The 22,328-nt window shown below is 39.1% G+C and overlaps 1 protein-coding gene across 1 annotated transcript in view; it reads left to right on the plus strand.

Annotated features, from left to right (window-relative positions):
• Positions 1–20,388, plus strand: part of SLC5A12 (solute carrier family 5 (sodium/monocarboxylate cotransporter), member 12) — a 65,189-nt gene extending 44,801 nt beyond the window's left edge. The window contains exons 11-15 of the mRNA XM_006872387.1: positions 5,569–5,655; positions 10,189–10,355; positions 12,003–12,106; positions 16,380–16,507; positions 20,235–20,388. Of these exons, the coding sequence (XP_006872449.1) occupies positions 5,569–5,655; positions 10,189–10,355; positions 12,003–12,106; positions 16,380–16,507; positions 20,235–20,387 (639 nt within the window). The 3' untranslated portion in view covers position 20,388. The remainder of the gene's footprint in view (positions 1–5,568; positions 5,656–10,188; positions 10,356–12,002; positions 12,107–16,379; positions 16,508–20,234) is intronic.
• The last annotated feature ends 1,940 nt before the right edge of the window (positions 20,389–22,328 follow it).

Consider the following 22,328-nt stretch of genomic DNA (forward strand, 5'->3'; position numbering starts at 1 on the left):
TCACTAGCAAAGAGTTTATAGAAATACAGTAGTAACAATGAACATTTTTGGAACACATACTGTGTTTTAGGTACAGTCTTAAATGTAATATCTTCATTTCATTTCCACCACTTCAAGTTGGACTTCTGGTGTGGCATTGTAGGATAAGCACTGGACAGCAAATGACAAGGCAGACAGTATGATTAATACACTAATTTTGCAGATGAAGAAAATAAAAGTAAAGTAAAGTAAAAACTAAAATGTAAAGAAGGGAAGTAATTTTCCAATTAGTTTCCAATAGTCCAGTTAAAGACTATTGATTTTGGATGCAAACTCAACTCTGCCTCCCATATGCTCAACTACCAATTCAATAGATTATCAGCACTGGAAGGAGTCTTAAGGATAATTTTTCAAATGGCTTCATTTTGTAGATGACAACAGAGAAGTGAAAATGACATGCTCAAGTTCTTACAACTAGTTAGAGGCTGAGCCAAGTTTATGATGTAGGTCTCCTGAATCACCTGACAACCCTCCCTGCATCCAAAATTACCCAATTTGCAAAGCAGCATCAAATTCATATCAACCTATTAAACCTTTTATGGTAGTTGTGTGCTATCAACTTGGTTCTGACTCATAGAGACCCTGTACAGGGTATTGAAGGCTGTAAATCTTTATGCATGCAGAAAGTCTCCTCTTTCTCCCATGAAGCAGTTGGTCGATTCTAACTGCTGACCTTGTGGTTAGTAGCCCAATTTATAACCCACTACTCTATCAGGCCTCCTTAGCTCCTCTTACAGCTTTGTGCAATTCTAATATACTTTATATTTGTTAACATGGAGTGAGTTTTTGATCTATATCATTTAAATGAAGACAATGATTGAGAGTAAGCAAATGCTAATCACAGGCATTTGTAGAATCCATTCTAGTTTAGATAAGTGTATCTTTCTGATGAGAACTTGCATTCATTCCATTACAGTTCACCCTTAATTAACACAAGTTTGAAATGTGTGGGCCCATTTATACCATTTTGGTTTTTTTCCTGATGCTATTGGGCTGAGGTCAAGTTTTGCAAGCATCTGCTTAAAACAGTAACTGGAGAGATAAGCTACTCACATGAAGATTAGTCACACAGCTTTAAAATGGATACTCACAACACTTAAACTCACCAAAATAGCAACAGGGAGAAAAATCTGTGTAAGTGAGCCCATGCAGTTCAATCCCAGTTTGTTCAAGGATCAACATTTTAATTTCCCAGAAACTGAGACAGTGGATTAAGTTACCTGATAATTGACTTATCTACATAGGAGGCCTGGTGCGGAACTGTGGTTTAATGGGTTGGAGTGCAAAGCTGGTTTGAGCTGTAAGGTTGGTGGTTCAAGTTCACCAGCTACTCCTTGCAAACCCTATACAGGGTGGCTATGGGTTGGAACCAACCTGACGGCACTTAACAACAACAACAGCAAACAAAATAGGAGTAGATATAGGACTAGAAATCAGGTGTCCTCTCTATGAAGTATGAACTTTCCATTTTATCACAGGTGTTTGATACTCTTTTTTCAATTTTTGAAGCATTTTGGTATCCACCTTCTCTATATAGCACAACTGGCAACTTGGTGAAGGTTTTTTTAGGTTTATTTTCCCCCATTCAAGGGGCCTATATTTTCTAGTTGCCTCTGATGCCAGGTGTGCCATTGTTTTTACACATTTATCCACTTTTTACTTACTCTCATGAAGTTATTATCATCGTGCCCAATTTAGGGAGAATTTAAATCACCAAATTGTTTCTTCCAAAGATATTTGCATTAAAGCTTCTTTATACGTTGCTCTTATTACGTGCCGTCAAGTCAATTCCGACTCATAGCAACCCTGTATAGGGTTTCTGAGAAATAGCTGGTGGGTTTGAACCTCTGACCTTGTGGTTTGCAGTCCAGTGCTTATCCTAAGGTCCCAAACCAGAAGTTCAATTTACATGAGATGTATAAATAAAACTGGGCAAGAACCCCCTCCACAGCCAGGTGGAAGTATAATGTTTGTAATCTGAAGGGAGTTGTGAATAATCAGCTGGTCCCACTTTCTAGATTGGTTAAATGTGTAACAAAAGTTCACATAGTTTAGGAGATGCTGGTAGATAAGACATGAAACAGTGATCTTTTATTTCATGTTGTTGCTGTTGATACTGGTAAGTGTCATGAAGTTGATTCCGACTCATAGAGATCCTGATAGGGTTTCTGAGATTGTAAATCTTTGCAGGAGCAGAAAACCTCATCTTTCTATGGCAAAGTGGCGGGTGGGCTCGAACCCCTGACCTGTGGTTCACAGTCCAACCAATGACTATCCTACAGAGCCACAACACTCTTTTGTTTCCCAAGGGGCCTTTTTATTTTTAAGGTAGCCTCTTAACAACAACAGCATTCCGTTATAGTTCACCCTTAATTAACACAAGCTTGAAATGTATAGGCCCATTTACACTATTTTGTAAATGCCTCTCATATGTTCAACTATCAATTCCATAGATTATCATCACTGGAAGGAACCTTAATGATAATTTTTCAAATGGCTTCATTTTGTAGATGACAACAGACAAGTGAAAATGACATGCTCAAGTTATGTTATTTGCTTAAAAATAAGAAAGTCCTCTTAACAAGTCAGACTTTAATGGGTATGCTATAATCTCCCTACTGGGTTGTCCTAACAACTTTGTGCTACTCAATACTATGAATCAACATATTCAGATTTTACATATGGGAAGACTGAGACCTGGAGTCAGCATTTTTTATTCCGTGTTCACTAAACCTCACCACACTTACTTTGTGTGTTTGTACTGAGTGGTGCTGAGTGGAGAAGAGGGAAGCTACCAATGTTTTAGTCTTGGTGTTGTGCTGTAGGATAAGCCCTGGACTGCTAACCTTGGGGTTGGTGATTCAAACCCATCAGTAGCTGTGAGTCGGAATCATCTCAATGGCACTTAACAACAGCAACACTAACAATTTTTAGCCTAAGACTTTATACAGTGGGTTCTGGAGACCATGTTCTGGGAAATGCTCAAACACAAAACTCTAGGTCATAGACATCTGGGAAATGCTATACACTGCATTCTCCTCTCAGAGATCAGAGTCCTCAGCCCACATTTGTTTACTTTGGGTTCTAGGAAGTTCTTCTGTAAAGAAACCTGTATAACTCTAGATATGTGGTCAAAATTGTGTGTGTGAGCTGGGGACTGGGTCTCACCAACAAAATTCTGTCAACTATAGTGTTTCTTCAAACCCCCTTTGGAAAAGGTCATGCTGTTTAAAATGCCTATGTAATCAGAGCACTTAGGTAATAACAGTATTAATAAGATAAAAATAGTAATACTTATCATTTTCAGAATTATCATATGCTCCAAGGAGACCAGTTTGTCATAGTGAATTAATTAAGCATTAGGCTGCTAACCTCAGGGTCAGCAGTTCAAATTCAACAGCTACTCCACAGAAGAAAGATTTAGACAATCTGCTCCCATAAAGATTTACAGCCTTGCAACCCCCATGGAGCAGTTTTACACTGTCCTGTTGGAGTCCTGAATAAGCACTGGGATGATTAAATGCAAGGTTGGTGGTTCAAACCAACCAGTTACTTCTTGGAAACCCTACACAGAGTCTCTGAACTGAAATTGACTCAATGACACTTAACAACAACGTAGGGTTATTATTAATTGTAATCAATTAGATGGCAATAGATTTGTGTTTTGGGGTTTTCTTAGCATAGATTTTGTAGTTTCTAGGCACTATTCTGAGTTTCAGAGTCCTAGTGTGGCGCTGTGGATTAATGCGCTGGACTGCAAGATCACCAGCTGATCCTCAGAAACTCTATACAGAGTTGATACGAGTCTGAATCAACTCAACGGCACTTGACAACAATAAATTCTGAGTTTCTTGTGGAACCTTCATTGAATACTCACAACAACCTCAGGAATCAAGTATTATGTCCCACAAGTGACAAATGAGAAAACTAAAGCACGAAGAGCCTAAATATCTTGACCAAGACATATGCAACACCAATCTCAAAGCAGTGCTCCTGGCCATAGTCCTTACTAGGAGGCATGGCTTAGATGAGATTTGGTTACTGAGGAGACGGTTCAGCTAAATGGGTATAAGTTTTCAATTAAACATGCTTAATGGCCAGGTGGCAGCATCGAAGGACTCAAGTGTGGCAATAGCGGTGAGGTTGGCCCAGGATCAGGCAGTGTTTCCTTCTGCTGTGCATAGGGTCGCTATGAGTTGGTACTGACTCGATGGCACCGAACAACAATAATGACTATAATGGGAGCATGAGAAGTTGTATAGTTTGTAAAGAAAATAATAAAATTTATGCTATTTGCTTAAAAATACAGAAGTCCTCTTTTTAAGATCTTTAGAGCTTCATAAGCTCACCCTTTAATGCCCAAACCCCCAAGTTTCAGAATTGGTATTAAAAGATGCTGCTAATGTGTGTGTTTTATGTATGCATGTACACATGCTCACTTTATGTGTGTCAGTGTATGTGCACTTGCATGACTCTTGGGAAACCATGTTACAAGACTATATGTTGACAGTGAATTGTTTCTTGATTTCTTAGCATCAGTCAGTCATTTAGACTGTCAGGTTTGGAGAAGTATTTGCTAAACATTTTCATTTTCCAAAAGAGATCAGAGCCATATGGACAGGGAGGAATACATTGGAATATGGAGTGTCCAATAGCTCTGGTAGCGTAGTGGTTACGAATCAGGCTGCAAACTGCAAGGTCAGCAGTTCAAAACTACCAGCTGTTCCTCGGGAGAAAGATGAGGCTTTTTGATCCCGTAAAGATTTACAACCTCAGAAACCCTGCACAGGGCCGCTATGAGTCGGAACCGACTCCATGGCACATAACCACCACCACCGATAAATCTCCCCACAATGTCTCTAATGCTTTAATACCCTGGAGGTGTTCTTGGGGTGGGGTGGGGTGTGGTGGGGTGGAGTGAAGGGAGGGCAGCAGGCAATTATTATTATCAAAATGATAGAATTACTCAACTCTATGAAACATGAACAAATTATAGTGCAATTTATTTGCTATAGCATTTAAAAAAAAAAAAAAAAGGCAAAAAACTTTTTGACAAGATAGAAAAATAAATAAATCAAAGAGTTCCAGCTGAGGGCATGGTGCCTCTACCAATAAGCCCAGAAAAGAGAAATATTTCTGGAAAGCATAAGGTTACAGTGACTTGTTGTTGTTGTTAAGTGCCATTGAGTCAATTCTGATTCATAATGACCCTGTGTAGGGTTTCCAGTGAGCAACTGTTGTTGTTGTTATGTGCTGTCGAGTCGGTTCTGACCCATAGCGACCCTGTACAGGGTTTCTGAGGCTGTAAATTTTCATGGGAGCAGAAAGCCTCATCTTTCTCCCGTGGCCAGTGAGCGACTAGTGGGTTTGAATCACCGACCTTGTGGTTAGCAGTCCACTGCTTATCCTATAGTGCCACCTCAGGACAGGGACCACAGTTTTTTCCAGGCCCATGAGAGGGAAAGGTCCCAGGAGGATCATGGGATGCAGTGAAATGAAGGACTTTCTCTGGTCTGCTTTGCCCCACAGGCTGCCCTTAGTATCCATGGCATGTGCGGTGGACCGATGCTTGGCTTGTTCACTCTGGGGATTGTATTCCCTTTTGTGAACTGGAAGGTAAGAACCCCATAGCCCTCTTCACAATTCTCACCTAAGACTGGGCCCCAGCCATTTTCTTTCTGCTTTCTCTCCTCTCACCCCTCCTTGAAAACATCGTTTATTGTTGCCAGTGAAAGAATGGTGGCCTCTTTTCATCATATAAGTAAACATAATGGGAGACCTTCTGTCTCTGATTTCAGTGAATCCTTTTAGAAACTGAAAACAAAGAAGGGGAGAGGTAATCATGAAGTATTGTGTGATGGCTTAAGGGAGGATACTTTAAGGTTTCAATTAATGATTGTCTTTAAATGAGGGACACACAGATATAATTTAGACCATTAAATTCAGAAATAAGTAAAATACAATTTTTAAAACTGGAAAATATCAATTTCAATATTTTCTTTTTGGTTACCTAAAATCCCATTTAATTTAATGAAACTGACTACCTTATTTAAGAAGGGACGAGGGAGTGAGTCTTAGGTATTCTGGCACCTACAACTTCTCTGTTGTGCTCGGCTGACAAATCAGTAGTAGATCCTCAAATAAATGCTGGTGAATGTGTAAAACGTATATTTATTTGGAAAAATAACATATTTTAGACCATTTAAAATGTTGTCTTTATTATTAATTCTAGGAAGGAGTCCATTTTTTCACTTATTACCATCCATACATGTAGACATTCTAAGTCTATATCTTTAGACTTAAGAAAACTTGACCCTGTTGTACTGACTCAGTGACTTTATGGACAACAAAACGAAACACTGCCAGGTCCTGCGGCAATCTCACAATCATTCCTATGCCCATTGCTGCAGCCACTGTGCCAATCCATCTCATAGGGGGTCTTCGTCTTTTTTCATGACCCTCCACTTTACCAAGCATGATGTCCTTCTCCAGGGACTGATTCTTTCTGATATGTCCAAAGTGTGAGAGACTAAGTCTGACCAGCATTCTGGCGGTACTACTTCGAATATAGATTTGTTTGTTCTTCTGTCAGTACATGATACTTTTAATATTCCCTTCCAACACCATACCTCAAATGCATCAATTCTTCTATGATCTTCCTTATTCATTGTCCAACTTTCAAATGCGTATGAGACTATTAAAAATTACCTCATGGCTTGGTTCATGTGCACCTTCGTCCTCAAACTGACATCTTTACTCTTAAACACTTTAAAGAGGTGTTTTGCAGCAGATTCGCTTGAGGCAATATGTCCTTTGATTTCTTGACTTCTGTTCCATGAGGGTTGATGATTTATCTGAGCAAAATGAAGTCTTTGACAACTTCAATCTTCTGCCCATTTATCTTTATGTTATTTATTGATCCAATGGCAAGGATTTTTGCTTTCTTTACGTTGAGATGCAACCCATACTAACAGCTATGGTCTTTGATCCTAATCAGTAAATATTTTATGTCCTCTTCACTTTCAGCAAGCAAAGTAGTATCATCTGCATATCACAAATTGTTAATGAAAATCTTCTTCCAAACCTGATGCCACATTCTTCATATAATCCAGCTTCTCGGATTATTTTCTCAGCATACAGATTCAAAAAGTATAGCTCTCATCTTTACTGACTTTAAACCACTTGGTGTTCTCTTGGTCTATTCGAACAACTGCCTCTTGGTCAATGTACTGGTTCCTCGTGATCACAATTAAGTGTTCTGGAACATCTATTTTTTGCAATGTTATCCATAGTTTGTCATGATCAATACAGTTGGAAGCCACTTGCACAGTCAATAAAACACAAGTAAACATATTTCTGGTAATCTCTGGTTTCAGCCAAGATCCCTTTCATGTCAGCAATGATATCCCTCATTCCATATCTTCATCTATATCTGGCTTGAACCTCTGGCAGAGTTCCCTGTAAAGGTACTGTTGCTGTCGTTTTTGAATGGTCTTTAGCAAAATTTTACTTGCATATGATAATAATTATATTGTCTGATGATTTCCGCATTCTGTTGAGTCACATTTGGAACGGGCACAAATATGGACTTCTTCCAGGTAGTTAGCTAGGCAGTGGTCTTCCAAATTTCTTGACATAGATGAGTGAGTTGCTGAGTGTTGCTTTAGTTTCTTGAAGTAGTGCAGTAGTATTCCATCAATTCCTGGAGCCATGTTCTTTGTCAAAGCTTTCAGTGCACCTTGGACTCCTTCCTTCAGGCTTTTGATCATGTTACCTCTTGAAATGGTTGAACATTGACTATTTCTTTTTGTTACAGTGACTCTGTACTCCTTCCATCTTCTTTTGATGCTTTCTGCATCATTCAATATTGAATGATGAATCATTCAATTCAATATTGGATAGAGTCATTCAGTACTTCAAGTCAAGGCTTGAATTATTCAGTACTTTCAGCTTGAGAAATGCTGAGTTTGCTCTTCCCCTCTGGTTTTCTAACTACAGGTCTTTACACTTTTCATTACAATATTTAATTTTGTCTTCTTGAGCTGCCCTTTGAAATTTTCTGTTCAGCTCTTTTACCTCTTCATTTCTTCTATTTGCCTTAGCATTGGTACACAGGAGAGCAAGAAGTTTCAGAGTCTCTTTTGGCATCCATTTTGGTCTTTTCCTTCTCTTCTTCCTTGTTTTTTTAATGACCTTTTGCTTTATTATGTTTTTGATATCATCCTACAACTCCTCTGTCTTGGGTCATTAGTGTCTAATGTTTCAAATCTATTATTCAAATGATCTCTAAATTCAGGTGGGATGTGTTCAAGGTCATATATTGGCTCTCATGGACTTGCTTTAATTTTTTTCAGTTTCAGCCTGAACTTGCATATGAGCAATTGATGGTCTGACCCTGGCCTTTTTTTAGCTGCTGATAGAGAGCTTTTTCACTGTGTACTCCCAGGGATGTAGCCAATTTGATTTCTATATATTCCATCTAGTGAATCTGAAGTATATAGTCATCTTTTATGCTGTTTAAAACTGGATTTGCAAGAAATAAGTCAATGGGCTTGCAAAATTCTATTGTGCCATCTCCATCTTTATTTTTATCACTAAGGCCATATTTTCCAACTACTAACTCTTCCTCCTTATTTCCAACCTCTACATTCCAATCACCAATAATTATCAAAACATCCGGATTGCATGTTTGATCAATTTCAGACTGAAGAAGTTCGTAGAATTCTTCAATATCATCATCACAAGCTTTTGTTGGTGGCTCATAAATTTGAATAATAGAGATATTATTTGGTCTTCCCTGCTGTTAGTGTTAAGTGCTTTTGAGTTGATTTGTGTCTCATAGTGACCCTGCATAGGATTTCCAAGAAGCTGCTGATGGGTCTGAACCACCATACTTGTGATTAGCTATTCAGCGATTATGCAAAAGCACCACACCAGGTCTTCCTTGTATGTGTATGAATATTATCTTATCACAGACAGCATTATCTTTCATGAATAATCATAAAATGTTCTTTTTGATAATGAATGTGATGTCATTCCTCTTCAATTTGTCATTCCCTGCATAGTAAACCATATGACTGTCCGATTCAAAATGTCCAATACCAGTCCATTTCAGTTAGTAATGCCGAGGATATCGATCTTTATGCCTTCTATTTCATTTTTGACAACTTACAATTTTCCCAAATCCATACTATGTACGTTCCATATTCTGGTTATTAATTAATATTTCAGCTGTTTCTCCTCTCCTCATTTGAGTTGTGTCCCATCAGCAAAAGAAGCATCATCAGAGTCAACTCTACATTCAGGAGGCTGCTCTTCCCCAATCGTATTTTGAGTGTCTTCCAACCTGATGTGCTCATCTTTTGACACTGTATCTGACAATAGTCTGGTGATATTCATGAGGTTTCAATATTCAATATTCTGATGCTAACATTGCTCCACTCCTATTCATAAGATTTTCAGTGACTAAACATTCAGACTCGATGGCACCTAACAACAACAATCATTCAGAACTAGTCTGCCACTCCTTTCTAGTCTGTATTAGTCTGGAATCTCAGCTGAAACCTGTCCATCATAGGTGATTTTGTTGGTATTGTAAATACCAGTGACATTGCTTCCAGCATCACAGCAACACAAAAGCCACCACAGTATGACAAACTGACAGAGGAGTGGTGGTATCTGTTGGTGTTTGGACTCAAACAAAACAAAACAAAACAAAAACCTTGAGAGCCTGAGGACTCTGCCAGAGTTTCTTAGGAAGAAGTGATGGGAATAAGCATTTCTGTATAATAAATGACATTAAAACTGACCACATTTGCCTGCATTACCATTGTGAAGTCAATTTTCAACAGCTTTTAGATGATAAAATGAAAAAAACAAAATAAATTTTTTGTTTTCCTCTTAAAACCCGCAAATAATATGGTCACTATAATAGCATTCAGTGTTTTTTTAGTTAAGAAAGAAGTTACTAAACCTGCATTGTGGGCGTTGTAAGGAAGGCAGTTTGCACAAATAGTTTCCAGAACTTGTAGTGAAGGAATTGGTATCAGTACCTATAATCTGTGTGGCACAGATTCCCCTATATCATCATTCTTTCAATAGACAGCTTTATCCAATCCCCATAACTTACTGGTATTTTTTTTCATCCAGGGTGCACTTGGAGGTCTTTTAACTGGAATTACCTTGTCATTTTGGGTGGCCATTGGAGCCTTCATTTACCCTGCACCAGACTCCAAGACATGGCCCTTGCCTTTGTCAACAGACCAGTGTGTTCCATCAAATGTTACAGAATCGGTGCCTCCAGTGCTGCCTAGCAGGTAACACTCATCTTAAAGTTAATGCTAAATCTTAGCAAGTGGCTCAGTAGGATAGAGGTAGACACTTTCTAGAGGGATAAGTCTGATGAAACCTCTTGCTCTGAGGACCACTGTGAGTAGTACCCAGCACTGAAAAGTGTTGGGCAGAGGGATCCAGTTTGCTGCTGGTCTCTGTTACTCTGTATTTAGATTTATAAGAGTGATGAGGAAAAAGTGTGATTTGGGGTATTAGTGCAAAACCAGAAAAACAGTGAAGTGTTTGAAAATGAGTGAGTATGCGATCATAGCACTTTCAAAAGGAAAGGAGTCTGGATGGAATAGGGTGCAAGCCATGAGGAGAATGACCCTGAACACACTGAGTTAGTTCCAAAGTCCAGAAGAATAACATTAGCCTGTTGTTTTCCATTGCCTTTCCTCATTTCTCTCTCATTTTTCTTTTTCTAATCCACTCTATCCAAGCTGCAGTCATTTTTACTTTTCAAATGTACCTTAAGACTGTAGTCTTAAGACCCTGTAGTCCAACTATATCAATATGTGGTTCCCAGCTTCACCATGCTGATTTCCCCCTCTATGCCTCCGCTCATTCTATCCTCTTTTCTTGGAATGTTAAATCTTGGCACTGAAAATGTAAAATCTTGGCACTGAAAAACACTTTGCTTGGTTAACTATTAACCATTCTTTAACAATAAGTGAAGCTATTATCTCCTGCATCAGTGTGGACTTAATACTGTTCCTGAATGCTCCCATAATCCTTTGTTCCTATTCTACTAAGGTGCTGCCACACCATTTTATAATTACCTGTTAACTCTGAGAATGTAGACTTTGTAGCATGCTTATCTTGAGATCTCAAATGCCTGTCACCATTCTGGGCATTAAATCTTGGCTTTGTGAATATTTGCTGAATAAATGTCACAAAAGAAATGGAAATCACAGTTCTGATTGCAATATAGGCAGTCCCTGGGTTCTGAACATTCGATTTATGGCTGACTAGTGGTGGTGGTGGTAGTGGTCGTGTGATGTCGAGCTGGTTCTGACTCATTGAGACAGAACTTGGAAAGTCATAGGGTTTCCAAGGGGCAGCTGGTGAGTTTGAAGCACCGATGTTGTGGTTCAAACTGACCTTGTGGTCCAGGGCTTATTCTATAGCTCTACACCAGGATGTCTTGGATGACCAGTACCTGCCCTTAACTGTTATGTAAATTTGCCTTTACTTTGAAATAATGCAATCAAACCTACTTGCAACACATTATGTGTTACAATTTCTTTACTTACGCAAGTACCTTCTAATTTATTACGCAAGTACCTTCTAAATTATTGAGAATATGTTGAGTCTTTTTCTTGTCTACAGAAAAGCTGAATGAAAGCTGTGTGTAACTGTCTTGACTTAAAGACATGGTTAGAACAGATTTTGTTCACAATTTGGTGACTGCCTGTACTTGAAAATTCAAGGATAGATTGGATTGTGTAGAATAGATCGCACAACTGGTCTAGAATGCATTAAAATGCAAACAAATGACAAAAAAATCAAGCTTTGGCATTTGGCGAGATGTTCATCCCCTTAATGAACCCTCATTAGTCCTCTAAATGACTGTGAATCATAATTTCAGAACTTCTGTAACTAGACATGTGTGTTCTTATCCTTCACAGACCTGCCATAGCTGATACCTGGTATTCCCTCTCCTACCTTTACTACAGTGCAGTGGGTTGCCTAGGGTGCATTATTGCTGGACTAATCATCAGCTTCATAACAGGTTGGTTCCATAGCTTGCTCACTTGGGAGATCAAGGAATATGTAAACCATTTTCATCATATGAGTGTGAATTTGGGCCCACCCTAAAAATTATTCTTTCAATAGAAATATGCCTACTTTCTCCTACCTGGCATGTAAAACAAGCCACTAATGTATATCTGGTATACACACACACACACAAACACACACATACACATGAAGGAGCTTAAAAAGTTCATGGACAACGGGAATTTAAAGATCATGATATTTTCCCACAAACTTCTGAAGGGCTCTTATATTAGGGGAAGGAAAAAAAAGTCTAGCTACTAGGGTTCTACTTTCATATATATGGGGTTATTCCAAATAAAACATATTGAAACATGTCTCTATGACCTGTGGGTGGTTGCAAGCAAGTTCTCTCATTGGCACACTTGGGTCAACTTTGCCTTCAAAAAAATAAAAGACCAATCAAAACAGTGGCTTCCAAGGGGATCTGCTGGGCCAGTTAAATTCAAGGCAGAAAGGTCCGCTCAAAAGGTTATAGCAACTGTTTTGTCTGGAATTTCAAACAGGTAATATTGATAGATTTTCTGGAGACCACAGGATGATTACAAAGGCTTATTAGGAAGATGTTTTAACAAAATAGAAAACTGCATTGGTGAGAAAAAGGCCAGAAAATTTGTGACAAGTAATTTTTTTTTTTACATAATAACAATGCATCTGTTCATTCTCAGAGGATAGCAAGGGCTATCCTATGAGAATTTCATTGGGAAACATTATTGTTGCTTTACAAGTTTACCCAAAAGATGCCATTGTATCATATAAATAAAATCCAATGTTGAAATTGGAGGGAAAAAAAAAAGTTGCTTTGACACATTGCCTCTAGAGATCTGAGGGAGAAAAATTCTCTGTAATATAACAACAATTTGTTATTGTTGTTGTTGTCAAGTGCTGTCAAGTCGATTCTGACCCATAGCAACCCTGTATAGGGTTTCTGAAGAGCAGCTGGTGAGCTTGAACCACCGACCTTGCTGTTCAAACAGCTTTGCAGTCTGGCGCATTAACCTACAGTGCCACACCAGGACTCCCTAACAACAATAAGGAAGGTCAAATATTAGGAGAGGCTTTCTTCACCTTAGTCAGAGACTAGAGTTTTCCCGTCACCGCCTTCTTGTCTCATGGGTTCAGTCTTAGCTACGTCCTGCTGGAAGCAGAGGAGAATCTTACTGTTTTCTTCGTATATATTCTTTCAGGCAACTTTTCAGGCTCGTGGAATTCTTACATTTTTGGTTTCTATGATCAATGTCCATATTTTAAGTCCCAGTACATCTCATGGTTCAGAACCAAAGTTCATGTGAGAGCGGTGAGAGGTGGTGGAGTTGGATGGATCCACTATACTCTTACTACTCTGTCTCCTTAGAGCATATATTTTAGCTGAATAAATTATTAAGACATTCCACCACAACTCTATCATTAACTCCTCTGAAGCAGGACCCAATGGGAAGTTATGATTCCTACTCAACAGATAATCTGAATGGCAATATTTCTGGAGACTTTGTACTGGAAATACTATTTGCTCGCCCCAATGCCTGATTACTCTGATTATACATCCCGAGATATTTAAATCTAAGAGAACCTTGGGGATGAAAAGGAATGCAAAGAGCTAATATGCTTGGCTTCTAATGTAATGGTTAGAGGTTTGAGCCCACCTAGAGGCTCCTTGGAAGAAAGTCTAGTGACCTACTTCAAAACAATCAGCCATTGAAAACCGTATGGAGCACAGTTCTACTCTGACACATGAGTAGGAGTCAACTTGATGGCAACTGGTTTGTACGATAAGGAATAATACATACATTTTGTAATCTCAGCTTTTCATCTGCTAACAACTCTCCAAACATCTTTATATAGTGTATACAGATGAAACACTTACTTGTGCTCATGAGGAATCTCTACATGGACTAAGAGGCAATTGTTAGAACAGAACATGGGAACACTGAATGGTTTAAAATTAAGAAAGGTGTGCGACAAGGTTGTATTCTTTCACCATATTTATTCAACCTGTATGCTGAACTGTCGGGGACCTGCCTCGACAGGGAAGTTTAGTTCACGAAGTAGGGAGATCTAGCGGCGAAAGAAATAGAAAAAGAACATACACAAATACGCAACGAGAGAAAAAAGGAGACACTCCGAGACCAGAGTGGATGCAAAACCGGCAGACAGACCCTGCATGGCAAGCAGCATGGCCCTGCAAGCAGTAATGCATGCAGGATTCAATCTGCATCCATCTTTTATTTCAGGGAGGGATTTTACACAAAGGAAGAAGGGGATTATTAAGACAGGGTACAGAAATGAAATGTGATTAATCATTCAAAACAGGACACAATGATTTACAGGAACAAATTCTAAAATATACATCTCAAATTGTCTTAATAATCTAACATTCTTAATTTTCCAAAAATTCAAGCAAACTGTTATAAATTACTTTTTTGGCTCAAATCCTAAGGCAGCGACTTGTGGTTTCTCAAGGCTAATTAACATACCTATAGCGCTTAATCTCTAATGGGTAAAGGTGAAAAGGATTTAAAAGGTCTGAAGATAGTCAAGCTGTTTCAGCCACCTGGCTTAGGCTTTCAGGAGGAAGGAGGACGTCTGGGTTAATGGTTTACACCTGGGGACAGTTTGAAGGGGTTGCTACTATTATTCCTTGAACAATACTCCCGGAATTTACCAATTTACTTTGAGTGAATACTTTGGGCGAATTCTTGCCAGATCCCCTTTGCATAATCCCAGCAAACTTGCCTTTGGAACTTTCACGGCCTCAGTTTTAGAAAGGGTTTTGGTTTTAATATGGTGCATGGATATCAAGAGCTCATGTATTAATTAATATCAAACATAACTGAATAATTTGGACATGCTTGCCAGGTGGCCAGAGAGATTTGTTCCCAGGACCCTATGCACTGCTAACACAATGGAGACATTAAGAGAGGCACATAAGACACCATTTTCTCAGAAGCTACAATTACTGGAGTTAGAAGCATAGAATGAATAATAAGACCAAAGAAAATTATACAGAGGTGAGTTCGCAAAAACCAGTGAACCCGGGATGTCAGGAGGTCACTTCCTTTGGCCCTCAGGGTCCCTGGCTAGCAATCCTGAGTGGGGCCTTTGTGTTGGATTTTCGTCCATGACACAGGGCCTCAGCATCTCAGTGCTTGTGGTCCCCAACACTGAACAAATAATACGAGAAGCTGAGTTCTATAAAGAAAAATGTGGCATCAGGATTGGAGGAAGATTCATTAACAACCTGCACTATGCAGATGATACAATCTTGCTTGCTGAAAGTGAAAAGGACTTAAAACATTTACTAATGAAGATCAAAGAGCATAGCCTTCAGTATGGATTACATTTCAATGTAAAGAAAACAAAAATCCTCACCACTGGAACAATAAACAACATTCTTATCAACGGAGAAAAGATTGATGTCGTCAAGGACTTCATTCTTTTTGGATAAACTATCTGCACCCATGAAAGTAGCAGTCAAGAAATCAAATGACGTATTGCATTAGGCAAATCGGCTGCACAAGACCTTTTTAAAGTGTTGACGAGCAAAGATATCAGCTTGAGGATTAAGGTGCTCCTGACCCAAGCCATGGTATTTTCAATAACCTCATATGCATGCAAAAGCTAGACAGTGAATACGGAAGACCGTAGAAGAATTGATGCTTTTGAGTTATGTTGTTGGAGGAGAATATTGAAAGTGCCATGGGCTGCCAACAGAACAAACAGATCTGTGTTGGAAGAAGTGCAGCCAGAGTGCTCTTTGGAGGCCACGATGGCCAAACTTTGTCTTTCATACTTGGGAAATATTATTAGGCGGGACCAGTTGCTGGATAAAGCTATCATGTTTGGTAAGGTGGATGGTCGAAGGAAAAGAGGAAGACCCCCAGCGAGATGGATTGGCAAAGTGGCAGCATCAATGGGCTCAAGTGTGGCAACAATGGTGAGGTTGGCAGTGTTTTGTTCTGTTGTGCATAGGGTTGCTATCGACTCAATGGTACCTAACAACAACAATAGATGAAAAGCCATTAGCTTGCTTGATCTGATCATTTAAGTGTATTTAACAAACTAGGCTCCAACCCTTTAAGGAGTAACCAGTTTCTGTCCATTAACCAGTCAGGTCTTTGGTCACTGTTACATTCAAAAGTGACCTGCTTCTCCAACTGACAATGGTCCAATCCTTCTACTAAGTCCCTGAAAGTATGCAACCCCCTAATTCAGTTGTCTTTCTTTAATAGGTCGCCAACGTGGTCAAGATATCCAACCACTGTTAATTAGACCAGTATGCAATTTATTTTGCTTTTGGTCCAAGAAATACAAAACCCTATGCTGGTGTGGAGTTCAGCATGATAGTGGGACAGAGCAGGTGAGCTGGTCTTTCAGTTTCTGAAAAAATCGGTAATTGACTCAAAGGAATTTCCTTTCCACCAATGTCAGCCAGCTGCAAGTAAGGGGCTGAGGGGGAAGGCAGTGAATGCTATAACCTAAAAGAATCTGGGTTTCAAATTCAGAGTTCCTTACCTGATTAATGTTTTTCACCAAGTTTTTTTGTTTTTTTTTTTTAATTTAAGGTTTTTATTGTGGATTGAGTGAAAGTTTACAGGGCACATCATCAGTTTTACATTCAACAATTCATATAACTTGTTTCATTACATTGATTATAATCCCCTCCATATACCATCAGTTAAAAGTATTTCTCTTTATCCACTTTAGCTTTTTTTAAAAAAACACACAAACAAAAAACCCCACTCAGGCATATATTTTCACCAAGTTTTTACTTTACATTTATTTCTTTCTTTTAAAAGCCTTTTCCTGTTTTCCTGATTAGTATTTAAGCAAGGTAATATGTTGACATTGCAAAAGGTCAATTTACAACATTCCTTTCAAACCCTGTGAGGGTGAATTCTTGGAAAAAATATGGTAACAAATAATAGAAAAAAAATAATAAAATGGGAGCATAATCTAGTATAAAAGGATAATCTAGTTAAAAAGTTAATAAATCTTGTTAAAAGCATGTGCTTTAGAGTCAGGTAGCCTTGGGTTTAATCCCACCTCTATGTTTTACTTTCCTTGGGTAAATGATATAACCTCTCTGAACCTTCTTCTTGTTGTTAAGTGCTGTCGAGTCAGTTTCAATTCATAGCGACCCTGTATAGGGTTTCCAGGGAGCTGTTGGTGAGCTTGAACTGCCAACCTTGAAGTTCAAACTGACTTTGCAGTCCAGCACATTAACCCACAGCGCCACACTAGGACTGTGGTTTTAGAGAGATTTAGTTTTTCTCATCTGAGAACTGTGAGGGACCCTACAAGAAACAGATACAAACTTGTTGAGTTCCATGGAGTACAAGTATAACTTAGGTTTACTGGAGGTCTTTTAAGCAGAGAAATAAAAAGATGTTCATGACCCCCTACTTTTCCTTCTCTCATTAAGACATATTTATGAAGTCCAGGTAGGGCCAGAGCCATCCAAGTATCAAAACAGGTCAGTCAGTCAAATACCCAGGGAATAGTCTATTATCTTGAAAAAAAATCAATTTTACTGACTCAGTGCAGTGAGGGAAGTTACTCAAGAGGAAACAGGAAATGCCTCAATCAACAATGGGGAAGATTGATTTTTCATTTTGTGAGGTTTGGATTTTTGTTGACGAAAAACAATGCTATTATATGGACTAACATAGATAGCAAAGCCATAATCTCTCCAAGAGAGGGTATGCTAGCATTTGATACTGCTGGGCTTCGGAGAAGCGATGCTTCTTGTTAACTTCACAGCTGCTTCATCTGTGTTTCTTCACTGACAACATAAAGGACAAGGCTGTAGGTTTTTTCTTTTTTCTTTGAGTTCCTTTTGCTCTTTTAGTTCCTGACATTCTATTCTTTTAAAACTCTAGGAGAGCGACTCCTAACCCATATCACTTACATATTTTTAATTGTCAGTTGCTTTCCTTTCCAAAAGCACCATAATAACATGTGCATCAAGGAAAGCTTAATGTAATACTTACACTGTTGTTGTTGTTAAGCGCCGTTGAGTTGATTCCAACCCATAGCGACCCTATATAGGAGCAGCTGGTAAGCTTGAAACACCGACCTTGCAGTTCAAATGACTTTGCAGGCTGACACATTAGCCCACCAAGCCACACCAAGACTTCAAATACTTACACTACAGTAGTGTAAATCTTGGTCTGCAGCTACAGGATAATGCACTGGACTGAAAGGTCAGTTTGAAATGCAAGGTTGGCAGTTCAAACCCACTAGTTGCTCCTTGGAAACCCTACACAAAGTCACTATGAGTCAGAACTAACTCGACAGCTCCTAACAATGACAACAAAAGAGTATGCCACCTTACCTTGACTGAGGCTTGGAAAGGAGGCAGATATTGATAGGAGTTGGAGCTTAAGTGGTTAAACCAGATCTCTAAAAGCAAGAAGCTTTTGGAGACTGAGCAAAATGTGTGCTATGACAGTTAAAGATTGATAAACACACACAGGTGAAGGTCCTGAAATCAGTCTTGATAAGTACACAAACCAGTGGTTTGATAAGAAGGGAGTTGCTGCAGTGAACAATTTATCATTCTGTGAAGGAGCTGTTTACCTAGATAAACTATCTATTGTGTTGAGAGGACAGCTGGTTGAGCAGACTATTGTTTGGATAAATGGATTTTGAGAAAGTCCTGAAGCAAGAATGAAGTTATTTACTAGTTTACAGACTTCCTGGGCCAAATAAAATATTCAATTCATGCAGACAGCTTCCTCAGTTGAGGCTGAGAGAGAACACTTGGCTTGTCACAGTCAGGGTCCTTTGCCAAAGTCAAACCTTAGCAGCCTCCACGAGAATTTACATAGCATCCCCCGAAGGACCCCTGGTGGCATAGTGGGGTACATGTTTGGCTGCTAACTGCAAGGACAGCAGTTCAAGTCCACCAAACTCTGAGAGAGAAAAATGAAGCTTTCTGCTCCCATAATGAATTACAGCCTTGGAAACACTATATAGGTCTCAATGAGTCAGAATCAACTCAACAACATTCAACTACCACCACCACCCTGATTTTGCATGTAGGAATGGGAGGCTGGGTGACACTGCTATATGGTGGTGGTGGTTATGTGCCGTCGAGTTGGTTCTGACTCATGGTAACCCTGGGTTTCTGGGTTTGTAAATCTTTACAGGTGCAGAAAGCCTCATCTTTCTCCGGCAAAACAGCTGGTAGTTTCAAACTGCTGACCTTGAGATTCGCAGTCACACTCTTAACCATTACACATGTGTGGCGCTGTGGGTTGATGCGCTGGACTACAAAGTCGGTTTGAACTGCAACGTCTCGTTGGTTCAAGCTCACCAGCTATTCCTCAGAAACCCTATACAGGGTCGCTATGGGTCGGAACCAACTTGACAGCACTTAATAGCAACAACCAGAGTCCTTATTATGTGATGTACAGATTTGTCTTGCCTTAGGTGGACTGCCTTACAAGATTTCTGTACTAAATGTCACACAACGTAAGACATACTGTAATAATAATAAAAAAAATGTTGTTCCATTAGAAACAGTGCCGTCATGGCTAAACAGTTGAAGCAGATCTCCCTTGGGTATTGTTGTTAAGTGCCGTGGAGTCGGTTCCCACCCATAGCGACCCTGAACAGGGCTTCGAGGCTGTAAAACTTTATGGTAGCAGAAAGCCTCATCTTTGTCCCACACAGCAGCTGGTAGTTTCGAACTGCTGACCTTGCAACTCGCAGCCCAATTCATAACAACAACACTACCAGAGCAAAGAACTAAAAGCTCCTCTGCTAACTAAAATGTTAGTGGTTTGAGACCACCCAGAGATAACTTGAAGAAAGGTCTATTTTACATCCAAAAAAATCAACCACTGAGAAAATATATGTAGCACAGTTTGACTCTAACACACACCTGAGTCACCATTCAATAACAAATGGTTTGGTTTATTTTAAATGGGTGCCTCAAAGTTATCAGTTAGAAAGCACCTTAGGTCTGAGTTGTTTGTTTTTATAATGAAGATGTTTTAAGGAGGAGGCCCAAATAAGATTCCCTTGCGTTGTCTTGCTAATCAATACTGTCATAATCCGTATCTTTCTGTTTTCCTTAGGAAAATGTTGAGGTTGACAGTGCTTGGAAACAAGGAGTTGAATCTGCATTACAGAATGGACTCAGGAAAGAAAGCCTGGCCCATGACCCTGGTTACAATTCCAAGGACAAAAGTTATACCAATATGGCTTTAGAGAAGATTACTCATTTATAAGACAGCACATGCTCACACACAGATACACACATAATGGACACATGCTTTTTGTCTATTATTTAATTATATAGTTGTCACTGCTAGAAAACAAGGAACTCTTCCAGTGTCTATTTATACATATTTATAACTACAAATAGAATAAAATGACTGTTTCTCAGAACAATTTTTTGGGAAATCCCAACTTTCAGATGAGAAAAAACAACCAGGCCTTTTTCAATCTGGTAATTTCCTTCTTGAATAAATCAAGACTGGGTTTCATCATAATAAAAAGACTAAGTCTCTTTGCTTTGTGTCATACTGAATTTCAATTTCTTTTTTTGTTTTGTTTTGTTTTTTATTTTTTTACATCGAAGCACTCAGGAATATATAAACATTCAAACAAATGAAGGCCGTACCCTGCAAGCCGGCCCCCCAGCCTTCAGCACCCAGCCCCTCTCCCTCCTTCAGTCTAGAGTCCCCAGACGCTCCATCTCTCCACTTCATCATCTCTGCCTCCAACCCTGGCATCACTACTTCTTTGGATATGGACCCATAGTCTGCCCTTCTCAAATAAAAACCTGTGATGTGCAGATGATACAACATTACTTACAGAAAGTGAAGAGGACATTTACTGATGAAGATCAAAGAACACAGCCTTCGGTATGGATTACATCTCAATGTAAAGAAAACAAAACTCCTCACCACTGGACCAATAAACAACATTCTTATCAACAGAGAAAAGATTGAAGTTGTGGAGGACTTCATTCTTCTTTGATCAACTATCAACACTAAGGAAAGCAGCAGTCAAGAGATCAGATGACATATTGCATTAGGCAAATCTGCTGCACAAGACCTTTTTAAAATGTTGAAGAGCAAAGATGTCAGCTTGAGGACTAGATGCACCTGAACCAAGCCAAGTTGTTTTCTTTTACTTTTTTTTTTTTAATTTAAGGTTTTTTATTGTGGATTGACTGAAAATTTACAGGGCATGTCATCAGTTTTACATTCAACAAATCATATACCTTGTTTCATTACAATGATTATAATCCCCTCTATGTACCATCAGTTAACAGTATTTCTCTCTATCCAGTTTAGCTTTTTAAAAAACACACAAACAAACAAACAAAAAAAACCCACTCTGGCATATATAATAATTTACATCTCCAAAGGGCACATTCTGCAAGACTGCTCCTGGCCACCAGCTCGTAGTCCTTCTCTTCTTAGTCCATGAATCTAGAGTCCTCAGCCACTCGTCCTCTCCATGCCCCCATCTCTGCCTCCATCTAAGGCTAATTAGGAGTCCTGAGGCGGCGCTGTGGGTTAATGTGCTGGACTGCAAAATCTATTTAAACCGCAAGGTCAGTGGTTCAAATTCACCAGCCACTCTTTAGAAACCCTATACAGGGTCGCGATGGGTTGTAATAGACTCGACAGCACTTAACAGCAACACAGGTTAATAAAAGTACCGGTCGAAAAACTTATAAGCAGAGAGGTGCAATTATTCTAAAAAGTATTTAGTTGCTAGGGCATTCCTATAAATTAGAACTTAAAAAAATATATTAATATTAAGTGAATAAGGAAAATTTGGACCAAACCACATTGATGTTTGTTGTTATTAGGTACAACTAAGTCAACTTCAACTCATAGCAACCCTATGAATAACAGAATGAAGCACTTCCCAGTCCTCACAAGTATTATGATTGAACCCCCTGGTTCAGCCATTGTATTAGTCCATCTTGCTGCAAGAACTTACTCTTTTTTGATGACCCTCTACTTTACCAAACATGGTGTCCTTTTTCAGGGACTTGTCCCTCCTGATAACATGTCCAAAATACATTAGCTCACCATCCTTGCTTCTAAAGGGCAATCTGACTATACCTCTGCCAAGACAGATTATGTTCTTCTAACATCCATGGTACACTTAATATTCATTGCCAATATGATAATGCAAAAGTTCTTTAG

Source organism: Chrysochloris asiatica, unplaced genomic scaffold (assembly GCF_000296735.1).
Source record: "Chrysochloris asiatica unplaced genomic scaffold, ChrAsi1.0 scaffold00196, whole genome shotgun sequence".
NCBI classification, from domain to species: domain Eukaryota; kingdom Metazoa; phylum Chordata; class Mammalia; order Afrosoricida; family Chrysochloridae; genus Chrysochloris; species Chrysochloris asiatica.